The sequence below is a fragment of the Nerophis ophidion genome, linkage group LG20 (assembly GCF_033978795.1).
Source record: "Nerophis ophidion isolate RoL-2023_Sa linkage group LG20, RoL_Noph_v1.0, whole genome shotgun sequence".
Taxonomy (NCBI): domain Eukaryota; kingdom Metazoa; phylum Chordata; class Actinopteri; order Syngnathiformes; family Syngnathidae; genus Nerophis; species Nerophis ophidion.
Window position 1 is genome coordinate 26,974,570 of NC_084630.1, and position 24,094 is coordinate 26,998,663.

The 24,094-nt window shown below is 37.9% G+C and overlaps 1 protein-coding gene across 6 annotated transcripts in view; it reads left to right on the forward strand.

Moving 5' to 3' along the window:
* Positions 1–24,094, forward strand: part of tenm3 (teneurin transmembrane protein 3) — a 779,964-nt gene that overhangs the window by 640,592 nt on the left and 115,278 nt on the right. For 4 of the 6 annotated variants that reach the window (XM_061880866.1, XM_061880869.1, XM_061880867.1 and 1 more), the window contains 6 exons: positions 2,301–2,321; positions 12,738–12,862; positions 13,020–13,127; positions 15,678–15,832; positions 22,273–22,374; positions 22,460–22,633. In XM_061880866.1, the coding sequence (XP_061736850.1) occupies positions 2,301–2,321; positions 12,738–12,862; positions 13,020–13,127; positions 15,678–15,832; positions 22,273–22,374; positions 22,460–22,633 (685 nt within the window). The remainder of the gene's footprint in view (positions 1–2,300; positions 2,322–12,737; positions 12,863–13,019; positions 13,128–15,677; positions 15,833–22,272; positions 22,375–22,459; positions 22,634–24,094) is intronic. The other 2 variants (XM_061880868.1, XM_061880870.1) reach the window with 1 other exon arrangement.

The following is a 24,094-nucleotide window of genomic DNA, read 5'->3' on the forward strand; positions in this document are numbered from 1 at the left end:
ATGGGTCTAATGCAGAGGACACATTTCACCACACCTAGTGTGTGTGTGGCAATCATTGGTACTTTAACTTTAACTTTAACTTGACTTTACTTAAGTGAAGTTTCATTCTGATCGCTACATTTAGTCACCATTCTATTCATTCGACATTTTATCTGCGTTTATGGAAATGTTGACATTTAAGAATCACATTTCCAACAAGAGAAATATTGGTAAGTTGTAGATGTTTTTCTTAGCTGCACATATTGTTCTAGCCCTCGGTGACTATCAAATGTGTGTACTCAGTGGCCTAGTGGTTAGAGCAGGGGTCCCCAACCTTTTTGAAACCAAGAGCTACTTCTTGGGTACTGATTAATGGTAAGGACTACCAGTTTGATACACACTTGAAAAAAAAAAGCCAGAAGTAGCCAATTTGCTCAATTTACCTTTAATAAGTAAATCTATATATTAAAAAAAATGGGTATTTCTGTCTGTCATTCTGTCGTACATTTATTTTCCTTTTACGGAAGGTTTTTTGTAGAGAATAAATAATGAAAAAAACACTTAATTGGACGGTTTAAAAGAGGAGAAAACAGGAAAAAAATGAAAATTTAATTTTGAAACATAGTTTATCTTCAATTTCGACTCTTTAAAAAATTCTAAATTCAACCGAAAAAAAGAAGAGAAAAACTAACTTATTCGAATCTTTATGGAACATCATTAGTAATTTTTCCTGAGTAAGATACATTTTAAAATTTTGAAGACATGTTTTAAATGGGTTAAAATCCAATCTGCACTTTGTTAGAATATATAACAAATTGGACCAAGCTATATGTCTAACAAAGACAAATCATTATTTCTTCTACATTTTCCAGAACAAAAGTTTTAAAAGAAATTCAAAAGAATTTGAAATAACATTGAAATTTGATTCTAAAGATTTTTACATTTGCCAGAATATTTTTATTTTTATTTTAATCATAATAAGTTTGAAGAAATATTTCACAAATATTCTTCGTCGAAAAAACAGACGCTAAAATAAATTATTTAATTAAAATTTATTTATTATTCTTTACAATAAAAAAAATAATTTACTTGAACGTTGATTTAAATTGTCAGGAAAGAAGAGAAAGGAATTTAAAAGGTAAAAAGGTATATGTGTTTAAAAATCCTAAAATCATTTTTAAGGTTGTATTTTTTTCTCTAAAATTGTCTTTCTGAAAGTTATAAGAAGCAAAGTAAAAAAATAAATGAATTTATTTAAACAAGTGACGACCAAGTCTTTAAAATATTTTCTTGGATTTTCAAATTCTATTTGAGTTTTTTCTCTCTTAGAATTAAAAATGTCGAGCAAAAGCGAGACCAGCTTGCTAGTAAATAAATAACATTTAAAAAATAGAGGCAGCTCACTGGTAAGTGCTGCTATTTGAGCAATTTTTAGAACAGGCCAGCGGGCAACTCATCTGGTCCTTACGGGCTACCTGGTGCCCGCGGGCACTGTTGGTGACCCCTGGTTTAGAGTGTCCGCCCTGAGATCAGTAGGTCATGAGTTCAAACCCTGGCTGAGTCATACCAAAGACTATAAAAATGGGACCCATTGCCCCCTGCTTGGCACTCAGCATCAAAGGTTGGAATTGGGGGTTAAATCGCCAAAAATGATTCTTGGGGGCGGCCACAGTTGCTGCTCACTGCTCCCCTCACCTCCTAGGGGGAGATCAAGGGGGATGGGTCAAATGCAGAGAATAATTTCACAACACCTCGTGTGTGTGTGTGTGCGTGTGTGTGTGTGTGTGTGACAATCACTGGTACTTTAACTTTAACTTACTTTAGTCAACTTTTTTTTGGCTACTCAAAAAAAAAGGATAAAGGCAGTCTGGTCTCGCTGGATGAACAATCCTGCAGAACCGAAGGACAGTTGCCTAAGTAAAAGATCGGTAGGGGAATTATCCGCCTTCTTCCTGTTGGAGCTTTATGCTTGAGCGGCGCACTGATTACCAATCAGCTCCAGCTGTGCCTCCTTGTTCTAGCCGACATCGGAAGTCACGCCATCTGGGGAGGAAACCCAGCGCACAGCGGGTGGACGGCAACAAGGCAAAACGAAAGACAAGAGTAAAAAAGAGCGCAAATAACATAGGAAGCATGGATCTCTCCTCTTCTTGCCAAACCTCGCCAGTTTAACTCGGCGCCATTGTTGTGTTTTCATTCCCATGTTACAAATGAAATACTATCTCAATTCACTTACGTTTTCAGCAAGAACATAGGAAATACTTCCTTGACCTCTAACTCTGTCTCCTTTCTTTTCTTCCTTTGCCTGCTCTTTATTAAAGAAACAAAGATTTCAGACATAGGTAAGAGCCAATATTCTACTAACAAAGAACATCCACTTTTCTGCTTTCATCTCTTTCCTTCCAGCGAACAATCATTTTCAAAACCTCAAAACCAGAGAAGTTGGCATGTTGTGTAAATGTAAATAAAAACAGAATACAATGATTTGCAAATACTTTTCAACCTATATTCAATTGAATAGACTGCAAAGACAAGATACTTAACGTTTGAACTGGAAAACGTTATTTTTTTTTTCAAATTTTAGCTCATTTGGAATACAATGCCTGCAGCATGTCTCACAAAAGCTGGCACAAGTGGCAAAAAAGACTGAGAAAGTTGAGAAATGCTCATCAAACACTTATTTGGACCACCCCACAGGTGAACAGGCTAATTAGGAACAGGTGGGTTCCATGATTGGGTATAAAAGCAGCTTCCATGAAATGCTCGGTCATTCACAAACAAGGACAGGGCGAAGGTCACCACTTTGTGAACAAATGCGTGAGCAAATTGTCCAACAGTTTTAATAACAACATTTCTCAACGAGCTATTGCAAGGAATTTAGGGATTTTACCATCTTCTGTCCGTAATATCATCAAAAGGTTCAGAGATCCCCCAGGCGGTACTGCATCAAAAGGTGACATCAGTGTGAAAAAGATATCACCACATGGGCTCAGGAACACTTCAGAAAACCACTGTCATATGTTTCTATTTAATCAACATTATTTATTTATTTATTTAATTTGAATTAAAACAATGCATTTTCATCAACGTGGAGCAACAATGTAAATATGCCAGAGTTAGCACAAACGCAAATTTTCATCCTTTGTCCTAAGGCGGGTAGATAAAGTAATTATTCAACAGGTCATGATACAGAAAAATACATAAATCACAGGATATTACACTGTGGAGGTCTTGCCCTTCCGGGTTCTTCGGACCACCAGTTACCGACATGCCAGGCTCTTCCAGGTTGACAACAATGTTTTATTTTACAATAAAAGTGCAACGTCTTTTGGGGTGCTTTTCAGCAGCTGTCGTTTCTCTCAATCAAGTTTCTCTCCAGAGTGTCGTCTGTCTTGCTCTCGCTCTCGTTTCTCAACAAGCTATTGCAAGGAATTTAGGGATTTCACCGTCTACGGTCCGTAATATTATCAAAAGGTTCAGAGAATCTGTAGAAATTCCTGTATGTAAGCGATGATATTACGGACCTTTGATCCATCAGGTGGTACTGCATCAAAAAGCAACATCAGTGTGTAAAGGATATCACCACATGGGCTCAGGAATACTTTGGAAAACCACTTTCAGTTACTACAGTCTGTCACTACATCTATAAGTGCAAGTTAAAACTCTACTATGCAAAGCGAAACCCATTTATCAACAACACCCAGAAACGCCGCCAGCTTCGTCGGGCCAGATCTCATCTTTTAAAGATTTATGCAAAGTGAAAAAGTGTTCTGTGGTCTGACGAGTCCACATTTTGAATTGTTTTTGGAAACTGTGGACGTATTGTCCTCCGGAACAAAGAAGAAAAGACCCAATGTTATAGGCCCAAAGTTCAAAAGCCAGCATCTGTGAAGGTATGGGGGTGTATTAGTGCCCAAGGCATGGGTAACTTACACATATCTGAAGTCACCATTAATGCTGAAAGGTACACACAGGTTTTGGAGCAACATATGTTGCCATCCAAGCAACGTTATTATGGACGCCCCTGCTTATTTCAGCAAGACAATGCCAAGCCACGTGTTACAACTGTGTGGCTTCATAGTAAGAGAGTGCAGGTTTGTGCTCGTACTTCACCAACCGCCATCAACAACTCTCCCTCTCTCCTTCCCGACTGCTGCCTTTAACAGAGCGACAGGTCATCAGACAAACACTCTCAGCTGTGTCATCTACGCACCTGTCACTGGTCTCGAAGCCGTTCCAGGCACACCCTGCTTCGCTGCAGTTTACTGAGTGTTGTTAAAAGGAAAGGCCATGTAACACAGTGGTAAAAATGCCAACTTTTTTGCAATGTATTGCTGCCATTAAATTCTATGTGAATGATTAATTGCCAAAAAACAACAACAAGTTTCTCAGTTTGAACATTAAGTATCTTGTCTTTGCAGTCTATTCAGTTGAATATAAGTTGAAAAGGATTTGCAAATTATTGTATTCTGTTTTTATTTACCATTTACACAGTGTGCCAATTTCACTGGTTTTGTGTTTTTTACCTCCTCTCCATTTTAAAGTTTTTTTCATCTGCTTGATGAAGTGAAAATCTTATTTTGGCAGTTGTGTATAATTTTCCATTTAGTACTTTCTTAAGTGAAATAATGTGACATTTTTGGGGTAATTAATTTGGGTACAGTTTTGTCCCCGACCCATTGTCTGTCCATCACTAATCTTGATAAGAGTTGTAGATAAAGAGTCTTTTTTGTATTGTCTGATGGATCCCTTTAGCAGCAGAAACAAACAAAAAGAGAGCCAAGAAATAAGTAGGAGGTGGTAGGCCAGGAATGTTTAGCTAAATTGTTTGGGGGCCATACTTCTCCCTGACTGTTGTTCGTATTTTGTAGATTCCGGAGAAGCAGCATCCTCTACGGTGGACATTTCAGCATGTCAGAGTTACAGGAACGCTTTAATGTTTTTAGGAACATATGCAAAAAGAAATTAAGAATCTGTTGCACAAATATGGGTTTCTAAAAAGCTTTTCCAACTGAGCATGGGGGCCATATTTTGAATAGCTCAAATGATGAAACAGAGAGGATCTAAAATGGAACCTTGAGGAACACCACTAGTATAACTAAATGCATCTGAAGTAAGCAAGATATAGCGACAATTTGTTTACATTATTCACATTACAAAAAAAAATGTGTAAGTGCCAAAAAGGAGAGGACTTAAGGGGTGCCTTGAGGTACGCCTCAGTGATGTATATCACAAGTTTGGACCCCGAGATTCTACTGTAAGTTTGCTAGCAAGATTGAAATGGCAGTCCACAGATCTGTCAATGTTTTTACAGTGGTCTAAGTTCCTCTATACAACAGTAGCACTCTCGTGTCTTTAGGAATAATAATAAACCTTATAATAATAATAAGCAGTTCATATATATATATATATATATATATATATATATATATATATATATATATATATATATATATATATATATATGTATATATATATATATATATATATATGTATATATATATATATATATATATATATATATATATATACCTGCGTGTGTAATGTATTTATACATATATGCTGTATATACAGTATATATATATATATATATATATATATATATATATATATATATATATATATATATATATATGTATATATATATATATATATATATATATATATATATATATATATATATGTAGGTGTGGGAAAAAATCATCAGGAGAAAATCTCCTGATGATTGAGGGAACCCCTCATGAAACAGTTCTGTAGAGATGAAGTAGTCTTGTGATCTTTTTCCCACACCTACACATTGCGCTCTACCACGGTATCGAGCACTATTCTCTGGATAATCCAATCAAGACACATATATATATATATATATATATATATATATATATATATATATATATATATATATATATATATATATATATATAAAATTGTATGTCTATGTATATATATATATTTGATTTGCTATATTTTTATTTCAAATATCCAATATATATATATATATATATATTTTTTTTTTTTGCAATTTTTTTTTTTTTCATATATTTTTATATATATATATATATATATATATATATATATATATATATATATATATATATCTCCATCCATCCATTTCTACCGCTTATTCCCTTTCGGGGTCGCGGGGGGCGCTGGCACCTATATATATATATATATATATATATATATATATATATATGTATATATATATATATATATATATATATATATATATATATATATATATATATATACATACATAGATATATATATAGATGTATTTGTGTATGTATATATGTATATACCAATATATACTATATTACAATATTATTAATTGTTTATATTCAAGTAATGTCCAAATTTTGTATGAAAAGGTAAAAAAAATGGTTATTAGATCCAAGGGGAACTAAAAGTCTTTGATATCTCTAGCTGCAGTGAAGCAAAAAATAAAACTTCTATGCTGCTTTGGCATTAATTAAAAGGAAACAAAATCAAATTAAAGGTAAAAAAAAGTATAAAAACAACAAATGTCATTTAGACAGTATTTGTTTGGGGAAAAGGTTCAGCTGCAATAAAAACTTAAATGATAGCACTGTTGTTTTAGAAATACGTCCGTAACTCTTTCACGATGACGGCTTCGAAGAGATGTTAAGTTAGCAATTAACTCAATGGGCTGTTGAATTGATGCGGCTAAAAATGGCTGAAATGACATGTTGACTAATTACTAAACAGAAGCATAATTGTATCCATGAGGAAATTCAGCCCGTCAAAATAGAACAAGCAAACACCTGCAGAACACAAGAACCACTTTGATGATCAGCTCCTGTCGTGACCGGTCGCTGGAATCATATTAGTCATACCTAGTCATTGGTCGTGGCCCCGAGACAACTGCATACAGTGATTATACCAGGGGGCCCTGAATATACAGTCCTGGTCAAAAGTTTACATACACTTGTAAAGAACATAAATGTCATGGCTGTCTTGAGTTTCCAATCATTTCTACAACTCTTCATTTTTTGTGATAGAGTGATTGGAGCACATGCTTGTTGGTCACAAAAAACATTCATGAAGTTTGGTTCTTTTATGAATTTATTATGGGTCTACTGAACATGTGAGCAAATCCACTGGGTCAAAAGTATACATACAGCAATGTTAAAAGCCTACTGAAACCCACTACTACCCACCATGCAGTCTGATAGTTTATATATCAATGATGAAATATTAACATTGCAACACATGCCAATACGGCCTTTTTATTTTACTAAATTGCAATTTTAAATTTCCCGGGAAGTGTCCTGTTGACAACGCCGCGGAATGCTGACGTGTACGCGTGACGTCACAGACTGTTAGGAAATATTAGCTTTGCGCGCACACACAGCTAAAAGTCGTCTGCTTTAACCGCATAATTACACAGTATTTTGGACATCTCTATCCCTGAATCTTTTGCAATTTGTTCAATTAATAATGGAGAAGTCAAAGTAGAAAGATGGAGTTGGGAAACTTTTAGTCTTTAGCCACACAAACACACGGTGATTCCTTTTTTAAAATTCCCAAAGGCGAAACTTTATTTTGGATCGGAGTGGTCAAGCGAACATGGATCCCGACCACATGTCAACTAGCAGTTTTCGGTGAGAAAATTGTGGTAAAAAGTTGCCACTTACCGTAGATCAGCTGAGCTTGTGCTGTTCGTACAGCTTCCGTCGACTTCCATCAGACACTGGCCTCAAGACACCTGTGGATACACCCTTCCGACTATCAGGTACTATTAAACTCACTAAAACACTAGCAACACAATAGAAAGATAAGGGATTTCCCAGAATTATCCTAGTAAATGTGTCTAAAAACATCTGAATCCGTCCCAATGCAATCGCGTTTTTTCTTCTTCTTTTTTCTAGTCCGTCGCTATCAATATCCTCAAACACTAATCTTTCATCCTCGCTCAAATTAATGGGGAAATTGTCGTTTTCTCGGTCCGAACAGCTCTTTTTGTTTGAGGCTCCCATTAAAAACAATGTGAGGATTTGAGGAGCCATCAACATGTGACGTCATCGTCTGCGACTTCCGGTAAAGGCAGGGCTTTTCTATTAGCGACCAAAAGTTGCGAACTTTATCGTCAATGTTTTCTACTAAATTATTTCAGCAAAAAAATGGCAATATTGCGGAATAATAAAGAATGAAGCATACAATGGACCTGTTATCCCCGTTTAAATAAGAACATCTCATTTCAGTATGCCTCTAATATTTGGTTACATGTCCCTTGGCAAGTTTCACTGCAATAAGGCGCCTTTTGTAGCCATCCACAAGCTTCTGGCAAGCTTCAAGTTGAATTTTTGACTACTCCTCTTGACAAAATTGGTGCAGTTCAGCTAAATTTGTTGGTTTTCTGACATGGACTTGTGTCTTCAGCATTGTCCACATGTTTGAGTCAGGACTTTGGGAAGGCCATTGTAAAACCTTAATTATATCCTGATTTAGCCATTCCTTTACCACTTTTGATGTGTGTTTGGGGTCATTGTCTCATTGGAACACCCAACTGTGCCCAAGACCCAACCTCCAGGCTGAGGATTTTAGGTTATCCTGAATAATTTGGAGGTAATCCTCCTATTTCATTGTCACATTTACTCTCTGTAAAGCACCAGTTCCATTGGCAGCAAAACATGCCCAGAGCATGATACTACCACCACCATGCTTTACGGTAGGTGTGGTGTTCCTGGGATTAAAGGCCTCACCTTTTCTCCTCCAAACATATTGCTGGGTATTGTGGCCAAAAAACTATTTTTTCTTTCATGTGATCACATAACTTTCCTCCAGAAAGTCTCATCTTTTATGTGTTTGTGTAAACGTTTGGCTAACACTGTATTTGTGCTTCTGATAGTGTTGAGACCAGCAGAGAATGCCCTCAGTGCAGAAAATAAATTAATCAAACTAATTTGACCTTATTTGGGTGCGGGGAATAGTCAGGGAAACACTGCTTTATCTTATGTTTCCATCGTTTCTCATGCATTTCCTCGTTTCCTTTATTTCATTTAGTCATGTGTTCTTCTTTATGTACTCTTTGTATTTACCCCAATCTTATGCAATATTCACTACCTAATTCCATCCAATATTATCTGTCCTCACTTCGTCTCTTTCTATTTTCTTTCCAGTCACATGTTTAATATGTCCTGGCATATTTTGATGATCAAGTGGCATCCACATGGAACACACATCCTCAGGCTGTGTGTTGGTGTGTGTGTGTGTGTGTGTTTTTGCATTCAGCTCAACACACACACACACACACACACACACACACACACACACACACACACACTGGAGGCATGTCTAAATGTATTTGCCATCAAGCTGCTTGTCAAACGAGATTTTATTGGCGCTAAGACAGAGCAGTTAACAATACAACCTAATTAAAGTTGTGCTGCTTGAAATGGCTAAAATGTGGCTTTTAGAGCGGTAAGAGAGAAACTCCATGATATGTGAGTGCATCCTTTCTGAGTCTTCATAATAGAAAGGTTATTTTTGACATTAGCATCAATGTTCTCGGACCAAGCGTGCACATTTCAGTCTACAAACCCAAAACCACTGAAGTTGGCACATTGTGTAAATCGAAAATAAGAACAAAATACAAACTTCGTTTCCATATGAGTTGTGAAATTGTGTTAGATGTAAATATAAACGGAATACAATAATTAGCAAATCCTTTTCAACCCATATTCAATTGAATGCACTACAAAAACAAGATATTTGATGTCATGACTCATAAACTTTTTTTTTTTTTTTTTTTTGCAAATAATAAGTAACTTAGAATTTCATGGCTGCAAAACGTGCCAAAGTAGTTGGGAAGGGGCATGTCAACCACTGTGTTACATCAGCTTATCTTTTAACAACACTCAATAAACATTTGGGAACTGAGGAAACCAATTTTTGAAGCTTTGAAAGTGGAATTATTTCCCATTCTTGTTTTATGTAGAGCTTTAGTCGTTCAACAGTCCGGGGTCTCCGCTTTTGTATTCTAGGCTTCATAATGCGCCACACATTTTTGATGGGAGACAGGTCTGGACTGCAGGCGGGGCCAGGAAAGTACCCGTACTCTTTTACTACGAAACCACGCTGTTGTAACACGTGGTTTAGCATTGTCTTGCTGAAATAAGCAGGGGCGTCCATGATAATGTTGCTTGGACGACAACATATGTTGCTCCAAAACCTGTATGGACCATTCAGCATTAATGGTGCCTTCACAGATGTGTAAGTTACCAATGCCTTGGGCACTAATACACCGCCATACCATCATAGATGCTGGCTTTTGAACTTTACGCCTATAACAATCCGGATGGTTATTTTCCTTTTTGATCCGGAGGACACCACATCCACAGTTTCCAAATATAATTTGAAATTTGGACTGGAATGTAACAACCAACCGTAGTTACTGACAGTGGTTTTATGAAGTAAGCCCATGTGGTGATATCCTTTACACACTGATGTCTGTTTTTGATGCAGTACCGCCTGAGGGATCAACGGTCCATAATATCATCGCTTGCATGCAGTGATATCTCCAGATTCTCTGAACCTTTTGAGGATTTTACGGACCGTAGTTGGTAAAATCCCTAAATTCCTTGCAATAGCTCGTTGAAAAAATGTTGTTCTAAAACTGTTCGACAATTTGCTTACAAATTGGTGACCCTCGCCCAATCCTTGTTTGTGAATTACTTAGCATTTCATGGAAGCTGCTTTTATACCCAATCATGGCACCCACCTGTTCCCAATTAGCCTGCACACCTGTGAGATGTTCCAAATAAGTCTTTGATGAACATTTCTCAACTTTATCAGTATTTATTACCACCTTTCCCAACTTCTTTGTCACGTGTTGCTGGCATAAAATTCTAACGTTCATGATTATTTGTAAAAGAAAAAAAAATGTTTATGAGTTTGAACATCAAATATGTTGTCTTTGGAGCATATTCAACTGGATATGGGTTGAAAATTTTTTGCAAATCACTGTATTCCGTTTATATTTACATCTAACACAATTTCTATACTCATATGGAAACGGGGTTTGTACAATGATTTGCAAATACTTTTCAACCTATATTCATCTGAATAGACTGCAGACACAAGATACTTAATGTTCAAACTGGAAAATATTAGGTCATTTGGAATTTGATGCCTGCAACATTTTTCAAAAAACTTGGCACAAGTGGCAAAAAAGACTGAGAATGTTGAGGAATGCTCATCAAACACATATTTGGAACATCCCACAGGTGAACAGGCTAATTGGGAACAGGTGGGTAACAAGATTGGGTATAAAAGCAGCTTCCATGAAATGCTTTGTCATTCACAAACAAGGATGGGGCGAGGGTCACCACTTTGTGAACAAATGTGTGAGCAAATTGTCGAACAGTTTTAGAACAACATTTCTCAACAAGCTATTGCAAGGAATTTAGGGATTTCACCGTCTACGGTCCGTAATATTATCAAAAGGTTCTGAGAATCTGTAGAAATTCCTGTATGTAAGCGATGATATTACGGACCTTTGATCCATCAGGTGGTACTGCATCAAAAAGCAACATCAGTGTCTAAAGGATATCACCACATGGGCTCAGGAACACTTTGGAAAACCACTTTCAGTTACTACAGTCTGTCGCTACATCTATAAGTGCAAGTTAAAACTCTACTATGCAAAGCGAAAGCCATTTATCAACAACACCCAGAAACGCCGCCAGCTTCGTCGGCCCAGATCTTATCTTTTAAAGATTTATGCAAAGTGAAAAAGTGTTCTGTGGTCTGACGAGTCCACATTTTGAATTGTTTTTGGAAACTGTGGACGTATTGTCCTCCGGAACAAAGAAGAAAAGACCCAATGTTATAGGCCCAAAGTTCAAAAGCCAGCATCTGTGAAGGTATGGGGGTGTATTAGTGCCCAAGGCATGGGTAACTTACACATATCTGAAGTCACCATTAATGCTGAAAGGTACACACAGGTTTTGGAGCAACATATGTTGCCATCCAAGCAACGTTATTATGGACGCCCCTGCTTATTTCAGCAAGACAATGCCAAGCCACGTGTTACAACTGTGTGGCTTCATAGTAAAAGAGTGCAGGTACTAGGCTGGCCTGCCTGTAGTCCAGACCTGTCTCCCATTGAAAATATGTGGCGCATTTTGAAGCCTAAAATACGACAACTTAAGCTGTACATCAAGCAAGAATGGGAAAGAATTCCAACTGAAAAGCTTCAAAAATTGGTCTCCTCACTTCCCAAACGTTTACTGAGTGTTGTTAAAAGGAAAGGCCATGTAACACAGTGGTAAAAATGCCCCTGCGCCAACTTTTTTGCAATGTGTAGCTGCCATTAAATTCTAAGATAATGATTATTTGCCCCCCCAAAAAAGTTTCTTTGTTCGAACATTAAATATCTTGTCTTTGCAGTCTATTCAATTGAATATAAGTTGAAAATGTTTTGCTAATCATTGTATTCTGTTTTTATTTACCATTTACACAACGTGCCAACTTCACCGGTTTGGGGTTTTGTAAAATATATCATTTCCATTGCAGGATTTTTTTTTTTTTTCCGAAAGCAAACCAAGTTGTGTACAAAGTATTTGGAAGTATCAGCTGAAAAAGTGTTTTTTGTTTGTTTGTTTTTTTGTGTTTGCCTGTTAAGCTCACTGCACTTTAAATGTTTCATTGTACATTGGGGTTTGATTGATGATGTTCTAAACCAATTCTTTACTGTTTTAATCTTATTTGGAATCCCTTACTCTCTACCTTAGCAACAACCCTGCCCACCGCTACTATCTGGCCACTGATCCAGTGACAGGACAACTTTATGTGTCTGACACTAACTCTCGACGGATCTACAGACCCAAGAACCTGAGTGGTGCCCGGGACCTCATCAGTAAGCTCATACTTAAGCTTTTCTTTTTGCACTGTTTTACAACTTAATTGTAAATCAAAACTGCTACTAATTAGAAACTATCGCAAAAATCCAAGTTTGGGAATATGAATGGAATTGTTTTTGAGGCAAGTGAGGTGATGTGACGTGGTATGTTCAGGTAACGGGGAAGTAGTGGCAGGTACTGGTGAACAATGTCCTCCCTTTGACGAAGCACGGTGCGGAGATGGGAAAAAAGCTACAGAAGCTCAGTTGCTGGGACCTAAAGGTACGCACACACACATGCACATTCAAACGGAAATTAATGTTATAAAGTGATTAGGGCCATCAAAGTTAACACGAAAATAACACTTAAACTAGAAGTTGTTTTTTTTAACGCGTCCTGACTTCTTTTTGACCCTTGTACCGTTCCATAGGTTTTGGGAAAATGTAATGGCGTTCAGTTACTGGTGAGCCACAAGCTGGAAAAGAGCGTGCAGAAATGCACAAAGAAAGGGCGACGTTTGAGAACTCTCAGATACAAAAAGCCAGGGCAAGTCAGCAACCCAAAAGCCAAATTGGACCGAAAATACAATAAACAAATCTGTCTGGAGCTGCAAAACAATTAAAAGCTGTTTATAATGAAAGGCAACACATGATGTAAGTGTCTATATTAGTTATATTAGCCTACTATCAAAATTACTTTAAAAGTCTACACATTTTTACAACATTAGAAACCATTAGTAAATCAGAGGCTACTTAGAAGGTGAAATATCTCCTGGAAAGTACTTGACTTTTAATGTCCAAAGGTATAGATGTGTGTGTCCAAGTTAAAGGAAACGGCAGCCTGTCTTTTTTAAATAGATTTATAACAATCTTTGCACATGCTCGGTAATATTTGCTGTGGTCTGGAACAACATGCCACACAAACAACTATCTGAAATGCAGCCGGTAATACATACAGATAATGTGTCATGAGATCGGACAGATTATAAAAATGGGGCCCATTACCTCCCTGCTTGGCACTCAGCAACAAGGGTTGGAATTGGGGGTTAAATCACCAAAAATGATTCCCGGGCACGGCTACCCCTGCTGCTCACTGCTCCCCTCACCTCCCAGTTGTTGGAACAAGGTGATGGGTCAAATGCAGAGAATAATTTTGCCACACTTAGTGTGTGTGTGTGACAATCATGGGTACTTTAACTTTGAGTTAACATGCAAAACTACATTATATACAAAGAGGATAAAAGTAAAGGATATTAAATGAGCTCAAATGAGGCATAATGATGCAATATGAGATGGCGACTTGTCCAGGGTGTAGGCCGCCTTTCGCCCGATTGCAGTTGAAATAGGCACCAGCGCCCCCCGCCACCCTAAAGGGAATAAGTGGTGGAAAATGGATGGATGGATGATGCAATATGTATATACAACTAGCCTAAATAGCATGTTAGCATCGATTAGCTTGCAGTCAGGCAGCACAATGTTAGAGGGGTTAGTGCATCTGCCTCACAATACGAAGGTCCTGCAGTCCTGGGTCCAATCCCGGACTCGGGATCTTTCTGTGTGGAGTTTGCATGTCCTCCCCGTGACTGCGTGGGTTCCCTCCAGTTACTCCGGCTTCTTCCCACCTCCAAAGACATGCACCTGGGGATAGGTTGATTGGCAACACTAAATGGTCCCTAGTGTGTGAATGTGAGTGTGAATGTTGTCTATCTGTGTTGGCCCTGCGATGAGGGGTGACTTGTCCAAGGTGTACGCCGCCTTCCGCCCGAATGCAGCTGAGATAGGCTCCAGCGACCCCCAGCGGCCCCAAAAGGGAGAAACGGTAGAAAATGGATGAATGGATGGATAGCTTGCAGTCATGCACTGACCAAATATGCCTGATTAGCACTCCATAACACGTCAATAACATCAACAAAGCACACCATTGCGCATTCACACACAGCATAAAACTGTTGGTGGACAAAATGAGACAAAAAAGGAGTGGAAGATTTTACATGTAAACAAACTGTTGCGTCACATTCTGCACTATGGTGAGTTCAAGAACCGGCTATATAAGTAGGACAAAACGATGTTCACCAAATACTCATTTTAAACACATTAAACAGTGGGCTATCTAACAATTGGGAAGGTTTGCGTCATGTTTGTCCTCAAACCAAAACCATACTAAAACAATCAATCCTTTTAAAAAAAAATACTCCAGGGAGCCACTAGGGCGGCGCTAAAGAGCCACGGGTTGCTGACCCCCGATTTATCGTAAATAGTGAGTCCACACCACGTCTAAGATTCATAAGAACACACTGACCACTGCACACAACATTTTCTTTAGATGGACATCTTTTCCACACAATATTGTTTATAGCTTTGGTTAGGCTGGAATGCATCCATCCATCCATCCATTTCCTACCGCTTATTCCCTTTTGGGGGTCGCGGGGGGCGCTGGCGCTTATCTCAGCTACAATCGGGCGGAAGGTGGCGTTCACCCTGGACACAAAATTCTACCTTAACAACTCCGAACTTTTGACAGACTTCTCACTCAATCAATTGTTGTATGTAAAAAATAAAAAAAATACCGTAACCTCTCTATCTTGGGCCAATTACATCAAATGTTACTGACGACTAACTCCAACTAACTAACAGTATCACTTTGATAAAAAAAAACAAAAAACTTTGTTAGATGTTTTCTCAACAGAAAAAAGGCCAACATTAGAAGGGTGTTCAGTTGTATTTGTGTGTTCATACCATTTTCTGGATCTCGACAACAATTAGAGTAATGCATTGGAAGTCCATGCTACAATTTGCCAATGTGGAATGTATGGTATGTTTCTCCTCCATACAGGGATTGCAGTGGACAAGAATGGTTTGATCTACTTTGTGGACGGGACAATGATCAGAAAAGTGGATCGCAATGGAATCATATCAACAGTGCTTGGAAGCAACGACTTGACGTCCGCACGACCTCTCACCTGCGATACCAGCATGCACATAAGACAGGTAACAAAAAGTCTCATTATGGCAACATTCACTGTCATATCATCCCAAAATCTCAGAACCATGAACTGCTTCTTGTTTTAAATTATCCTGATCATTTCTTACGCTGATTATTATAATTCCGGAAGAAATATCTCAATGCTGGTGCTGCTACGTTATTGATTGAAGTAAAGTCTGAATGTCATTAAAACAGTTAGCTCCATCTTTTGATACTTCTTCCTCTCCCATCCTTGCACGCTACACCGCTACAACAAAGATAACAAGGAGAAGACGCTGTCGAAGGTGAGCCACGTAAATAAGACCGTGCACAAAATCGGCACCCTGGAGCAACCGTCAAAAAGCGACTTGAAGATGATCTGTAAAACCTAATTTATGCAACATTTTGATCAAAAAAACACCATTACATGTTATGTAGACCACAAGGAAGTATTTTACATTTAGAAAAATATCTATATAAATCCTGCATAATCACTCCACTCCTAGCATAGCTCGGTTGGTAGAGTGGCCGTGTCAGCAACTTGAGGGTTGCAGGTTCGATTCCCGCTTGTGCCATCCTAGTTACTGCCGTTGTGTCCTTGGGCAAGACACTTTACCCACCTTCTCCCAGTGCCACCCACACTGGTTTAAATGGAACTTAGATATTGGGTGTCACTATGTAAGAGCGCTTTGAGTCACTTGAGAAAAGCGCTATATAAATAAAATTCACTTCACTTCACTCCTGTCCATGTAACCCGCCAATACAATATAAACACTTGCACAACACACTCAACCACACTGCCCGATGTGCAGTCCACCTTCCAAAGTTTATACAGAAAATATATTACCCCCAAAGTTACATACACCACATTTTGGACAAGCAATAAAACGTTGGAAGCAGCAGCGTACTTACAGAACTGCTCATCCAACTCAAGTCCTCCTGGTTATTGTCACTTTTAGTCCTAGTTCTCCACATTGGCCAAAGGTAAATCCTCCAAAAAGGTTAAATATGAGAATATGAGCCAAGTAGTAGTACTGCAGCAAATGGTCTTGTTAACAGGTGGTCCAGGTGGTCAATTTCCGCTTCCACCTTGTCCGATAGCACCCGATGCCTTTTATATTCCCACATTCTATTAATTGAAATTTATGATGTGACCTTTATTATTGGGATGTGTCTGTAACAGGTCATAACAGTTAATAAATGAATGAAATAATAAGTGTTTTATTCCCAGCTGAGCACAGGCTAATTGTGACTGGCAATATTTATACAGTATGTACCGTATTTTCCGGACTATAGGGCGCACCGGATTATAAGGCGCACTGCCGATGAGAGGGTCTATTTTTGGTCTACGTACAGTATAATGTATTGGTGTTTTTTTGGTCAAGATGTTGCATAGATGATGTTTTACAGATCATCTTCAAGCCGCTTTCTGACAGTCTCTTCCGGATGCGCCGTTTTGTGGGCGGTCTTATTTACCTGGCTCACCTTCGACAGCGTCTTCTCCCCGTCATCTTTGTTGTAGCGGTGTAGCGTGCAAGGACGGGAGTGGAAGAAGTGTCAAAAGACAAAGCTAACTGTTTTATGACATTCAGACTTTACTTCAATCAATAACGGAGCAGCATCTCCTAATCCGTGGCTTACTAGTGCAACAACAACACCAGAAATGAGGCCCGTGAAAACCCCTTCCGACCGGAAGTCTCTAATAACTAAAGTTCCTTGGGTGAATTATGTTAACTCACTACACTGGTATGTTTTAGCGCTTTCAGTTTTTATATTAGAAATGGCAACAGCGGAAAAAAAAGTATAGGGAAAAATAAGAAGCTTATCAACTAGGGTGTTGCCAAGGACTACAAAGGCAGAATCGCACATTTTTTTCAGGATTTATGCAGATCCCAAATACAGATCAGCAGGTACCAGAGGGTAAGAGAAGTTTGTTTTGTATAGTACTTCAAAACAAAACTGCAGACATCATACAAATAATACTTGTATGTTTAATGCGTCGACAATCTATCAAGCGGTGCGGTTTCATAGCTTACCAAAGTCGTACAAAAACCTTTTGATAGATATTTGAGCGCCGTGTGTAATGACCTATATTTTCAATGGAACATATAAAATGTTTGTGTTGTTTCCATCCATCCATTTTCTACCTGGGGCTGGGGCCTATCTCAGCTACAATTGGGTGGAAGGCGGGGGTTGGTGTTGTTTACTTGAGTCATATTGCCATCATGTTGCAGTCTATACGTATCTCTTATGTTTGACTGCCATCTACTGGTCACACTTCTCATTACACTACATACCAAATAAAATTGATTCGAGGTCGGTAAGCAAAACCAGAATCATTCCATACATTAGGCGCACCAGGTTATAAGGCGCACTGTCGAGTTTTGAAGAGAAAACATTAGTTTAAGTCCGGAAAATACGATATATGGATGGATCCCTGCAGCACTATCACAGTGCCATGTTTTTTTTAATGCTTATTTTGCACTGAACAAGAAGTCACCGTGTGTGTGTGTCAGTAGTTATGTGAGGAAGTTAACAATTATACATCACGTTTTCAACCATCCATCCATCCATATTCTACCCCTTGTCCCTTTCGGGATCGCGGGGGGTGCTGGTGCCTATCTCAGCTGCATTCGGGCAGAAGGCGGTGCACACCCTGGACAAGTCGCCACCTCATCGCAGGCATTTTCCTACAAACTATTCAAAATTTGTGTCGGGAGGATGTATGTCTATACTTTTTTGTAATAAAATGAATGTGATGGACCAAGACTTGAAGAGTTTTTTATAAATCAATCAATAAATCCAAGTTTATTTATACAGCCCTTAATGACAAGTGTCTCAAAGGGCTGCACAAGCTATAGCGACATCCTCGGCTCAGACAGGCCGGTTGGCAACGTAAATGGGTCACACTTGACTGTATTTAATGAGTTAAAGGTGTACCCAGCTAGTGCCCTGAGTAAGCTGGGATAGACTCCAGTTGACCTATGACACTAAAGATGTCTGCTAACTTTAACTTTTACTACTAAGCATAACTCTACAGAGGTCAAACAGTATAGGTCAAAATCACACTAAGGTCTAAATCAGTACGTACGGTCCGGCCCGCGAACAGGTTTTATTCGGCCCTTGTGATGTGTTTGCAATGTATGAAAATTCGCTGCATTTTTGTTTGGGAACGAAAGAAACTGCTGTTCTAAATGTATCCACTGGATGTCACAATAGCAATTCTGTTAGGCAAGCAAGCAAGAGGTATGCAGTAAAGAGGGACTGTGGTTCCTCCTCCTCGACCCATTTGAAACTTAAAACCTGCTGTTTTAAATCTTCTGCTTCGAACACATGGTCATTTGGCGCCCTCGTTGCCCCGAAATGTCTCTGTCAGACACGTGAAAGTGAACTTTTTACCCCCGTTTCTTAGGGTTTGTTGCGTTAGCTCCGGATTGATACGTGGACATGACAGAGGAGGTGTTTGATACCTGGAAGAGTTTACATGTTTTATTGTTCAATCCCAGAAAGACTGTGACTTAAAGTTTAATCCTGGCTTTGTAGATACACTAAGACTAAGTCCAAGGTCATTTTGTTTTTGAAATTGCACCAATTTCCTCAGAATTTTCAACAAATTTGAAGTGTTTTGTCCAGAGGGTTATTTGTGATGTGTACTTTTTTAGAATGTGCTTGTTTTATTTTTGGCCATACTCAGTAGCTAAGTTTTTAGACCAGGGGTCAGCAACCTTTTTGAAATCAAGAGCTACTTCTTGGGTACTGATTAATGCTAAGGGCTACCAGTTTGATACACACTTAAATAAATTGCCAGAAATAACCAATTTGCTCAATTTACCTTCAATAAATAAATCTATATATATATAAAAAAATGTGTATTTCTGTCTGTCATTCCGTCGTACATTTTTTTCCTTTTACGGAAGGTTTTTTGTAGAGAATAAATGAGGAAAAAAACACTTTATTGAACGGTATAAAAAAGGAGAAAACAGGAAAAAAAGTAAATTTTGAAACATAGTTTATCTTCAATTTCGACTCTTTAAAATTCAAAATTCAACCGAAAAAAATGAAGAGAAAAAATAGCTGATTCGAATATTTTTGAAAAAAAAAATTAAAAATTATGGAATATCATTAGTAATTTTTTCTGATTAAGATTAATTTTAGAATTTTGATGACATTTTTTAAATAGGTTAAAATCCAATCTGCACTTTGTTAGAATATATAACAAATTGGACCAAGCTATATTTCTAACAAAGACAAATCATTATTTCTTCAAGATTTTCCAGAACAAAAATGTTAAAAGAAATTCAAAAGACTTTGAAATAAGGTTTAAATTTGATTCTACAGATTTTCTAGATTTGCCAGAATAATGTTTTTGAATTTTAATCTTAATAAGTTTGAAGAAATATTTCACAAATATTCTTCATCGAAAAAACAGAAGCTAAAATGAAGAATTAAATTAAAATATATTTATTATTCTTTACAATAAAAAAATAAATTTACTTGAACATTGATTTAGATTGTCAGGAAAGAAGAAGAAGGAATTTAAAAGGTAAAAAGGTATATGTGTTTAAAAATCCTAAAATAATTTTTAAAGATGTATTTTTTCTCTAAAATTGTCTTTGTGAAAGTAATAAGAAGCAAAGTAAAAAACAAAACAAATTAATTTATTCAAACAAGTGAAGACCAAGTCTTTTAAAGTATTTTCTTGGATTTTCAAATTCTATTTGAGTTTTGTCTCTCTTAGAATTAAAAATGTTGAGCAAAGCGAGACCAGCTTGCTAGTAAATAAATACAATTTAAAAAAATAGAGGCAGCTCACTGGTAAGTGCTGCTATTTGAGTTATTTTTAGAACAGGCCAGCGGGCTACTCATCTGGTCCTTACGTTGGTGACCCCTGGTTTAGAGTATCAAGAGGTTGGAATTGGGGGGTTAAATCACCAAAAATGATTCCTGGGCGCGGCCGCCACTGCTGCTCACTGCTCCCCTCACCTCTCGCTGGGTGAACAATGGGATGGGTCAAACGCAGAGGACAAATTACACCACATTTAGTGACTATCATTGGTACTTTAACTTTAACTAAAACAGAGAAAACAACCTGAAGTTGCCTTTATTTTTAAGTTATCCTGCCATGATTTTACCATTCCGACCCAATTGGGAGTAGATTTTCCTCCATGCGGCCCCTGAGCTAAAATGTTTGACACTTCTGGTCTAAATGATCAATTTTTTTCTTAGCATTAGTTGTTTGTAACCCTTAGATTGTAGTTTTTGTACTCCCTCTCAGAATCTTTAGAGACAATGTTTCTACAGGTATTTGTAGTTATAGTTCACATGCATAATTCTTCTTGTGAATTTTGTAAAGTTAAAGCTAATATGCTAATAGCGTTTTATATTGTGGCATAGTGGTTTGAACTTGTGCTCCTTCTACATTGGGGACGGCGTGGCGAAGTTGGGAGAGTGGCCGTGCCCGCAATCTGAGGGTTTCTGGTTCAATCCTCACCTTCTACCATCCTAGTCACGTCCGTTGTGTCCTCGAGCAAGACACTTCACCCTTGCTCCTGATGGGTCCTGGTTAGCGCCGTGCATGGCAGCTCCCGACATCAGTGCGTGAATGTGTGTGGGTGAATGGGTGAATGTGGAAATAGTGTCAAAGCGCTTTGAGTTCCTTAAAAAAAAAAGGTAGGAAAGCGTTATACAAGTACAACCCATTTACCATTTTACATGACAAAAGCATGCATTTAGCCTAATTGGAGACTAAAGGTTTCCACTCGCACTCGGTCATTTATACATTATTGGATTCCCCTCCCCTCTCCTGGCCCCCGCCACACTAATCATCTGCGCCTCGACCTGGTAACTTATCCAATCACCGCTATTGTGCTGCAATTTCACTGGACTATCTTCAGCCTTATTTTAAGCAGCTGTCATTAATTACATGCGAGAGCGGAACAAAAGATGAGCAATTTGCAATAATTAAATGTCTTGCCTTTATTACTGACTCGGATGTGTCATTGGCAATTTTAAGGCTAAAGGGTTTATTAGTAGTGTTTGTTTTTTGATTTAAAGGCAGACGTTTATGGTGTGTGGGCTCTGTGCCAGGGAGAAATATGAGGGGCCGTGAGGGAGATTATTCAGAATTACCACTTCTGTGTTTCAGCAGTGTGTGTGAGAAAAAGATTTCAGTTGTTTATGTGAGAGCATTTCAGTAGTGTGCACAGGAGTGTGTGTGGGAGAAAAACATTTCAGTTGTTTATTTGAGAGCATTTCAGTAGTGTATGTAAGGGGTAATTCTAAATAATGTCTCTAACGGCCCCTTCAGAGAGAAAAAGCACCTTGGATAGAACCCACACAGACACAAGGAGAACTTGCAAACTCCTTGCTTGCAATCAAAAGCTAGCTTTACATTGACCTATTGTGTTACTTTCAGTATTAGTTCATGACATTATATTTACATGTTGTTGTCATTCTGCATGTCCAGGTTCGTTTGGAATGGCCCACTGATCTAGCAATCAGTCCCATGGACAATTCGATCTACGTTTTGGATAACAACGTTGTGCTGCAGATTACAGAAAACAGACAGGTGTTGTCTTGATCTAGTGCCATTTTTTCACAAAGATGAAAATGATTGTATCATCTGAGATGTGTGTGTGGGTGTGTGTTTCCAGGTTCGAATTGTGGCAGGTCGTCCCATGCACTGCCAAGTCCCTGGTATCGAATATACAATCGGGAAAAGAGCTATCCAGACCATGTTAGAAGGCGCAACAGCCATCGCTCTGTCCTACAATGGCATTCTCTACATTGCTGAGACAGACGAGAAAAAAATACATCGCATTCGCCAGGTAATGTGTTATTTTTTTGGTTTTTTTGCTAAAAGTCTGTTCGTTTTTCCTCAGGTCCACCCTTTAAAGGAAAACAAAATACATTGCTGTACTGTTAACATAATAATGTATAACAACGTGCTTAGAAAGACCTAATTCAATTAAATACAATATACATTCATTATAATAGCAAAATAGATTAGACTAAATTACACAAAAATTCACCAAACCGGTCCATTTAAACTCTCTGGGCTGCACAAAAAATATAACAAGTAATTGGGATCTGCATTTACTGCAATGTCCAGTGAATTTTCTTATTTTTGCCTACTGTCGATATGGTGTAGTAGAGAAGCCTAGTGTAAAATGGACGATGTGCAATAATAGTTAACTTTGATTGATTGATTTATTGAGACTTTTATTAGTAGATAGCACAGTTCAGTACATATTCCGTACAATTGATCATTGAATAGTAACACCCGAATAAGTTTTTCAACTTGTTTAAGTCGGGGTCCACGTTAATTAATTCATGGTAGCTTTGGATTCTTTGTTTACTGTCATTTCAATTCTTAATTATTTTGTTTTCTTTTTTCACTCTTCACACTGGGCTGCTAATAATACTGCTGCATACAGTGTTGTTGCTCTTGAAACCATATTTCCGGGAGGGCCGACACCCAAGCGATCAGTAGTTATTGTATGTCTGTTCTACTCTTAAGTAGTCCAATTTCAAAAATTCATTTGTTTTTGTTTTTTGTTTTTTTTTGCTTAATGAGCTGCATGTCATCTGCGTAGAATAAAACATCTATCTGCACATTGTGCCTACATATTTACCTGTAGCAAGCAGATCGGCACAAAGCGTTTACCATGAATTGATTAACGTGGACCCCGACTTAAACAAGTCGGAAAACTTATTCGGGTGTTATCATTTAGTGGTCAATTGTACAGAATATGTACTGAACTGCGCAATCTACTAATAAAAGTATCAATCAATCAAAAGCGCTATTGACAGAGGCTCAATGGTAAGAGCAAAAAGCAATGGACTCAGGGGGCAACCCTGTCGAGCGGAATGATAGAAGGATTGAATATTATTTGTCCTGACCATGGCCACTGTGAATAAATAGAGACATTAAACTATTACCGTAGCCGAATCTCTTTAAGACGTAGATAGATAGTTCCACTCCACCCTGTCAAAAGTTTATTCCGCATCCAGTGATATCACTGCCTCTTGGGTATTGGAAGTAGGCACATTGTACAATATATTGAAAAGACATCAAAGATAATAAAAGTAGTGCCAATTTTCGAGTGATCTGCATTAATAATAGAATGAGGAAGAATAGTGCCATTACATAACGCTAGCAGTTTATACAATAATTTTAAATCCACATTCAACAGGCTAATAGGAAGATACAAAGTGCACAAAGAGGGATCGTTGTCTTTTTTCAAGAGGAGAGAAATTGATGCTTGGTTGCGTTTGTGTACATATCC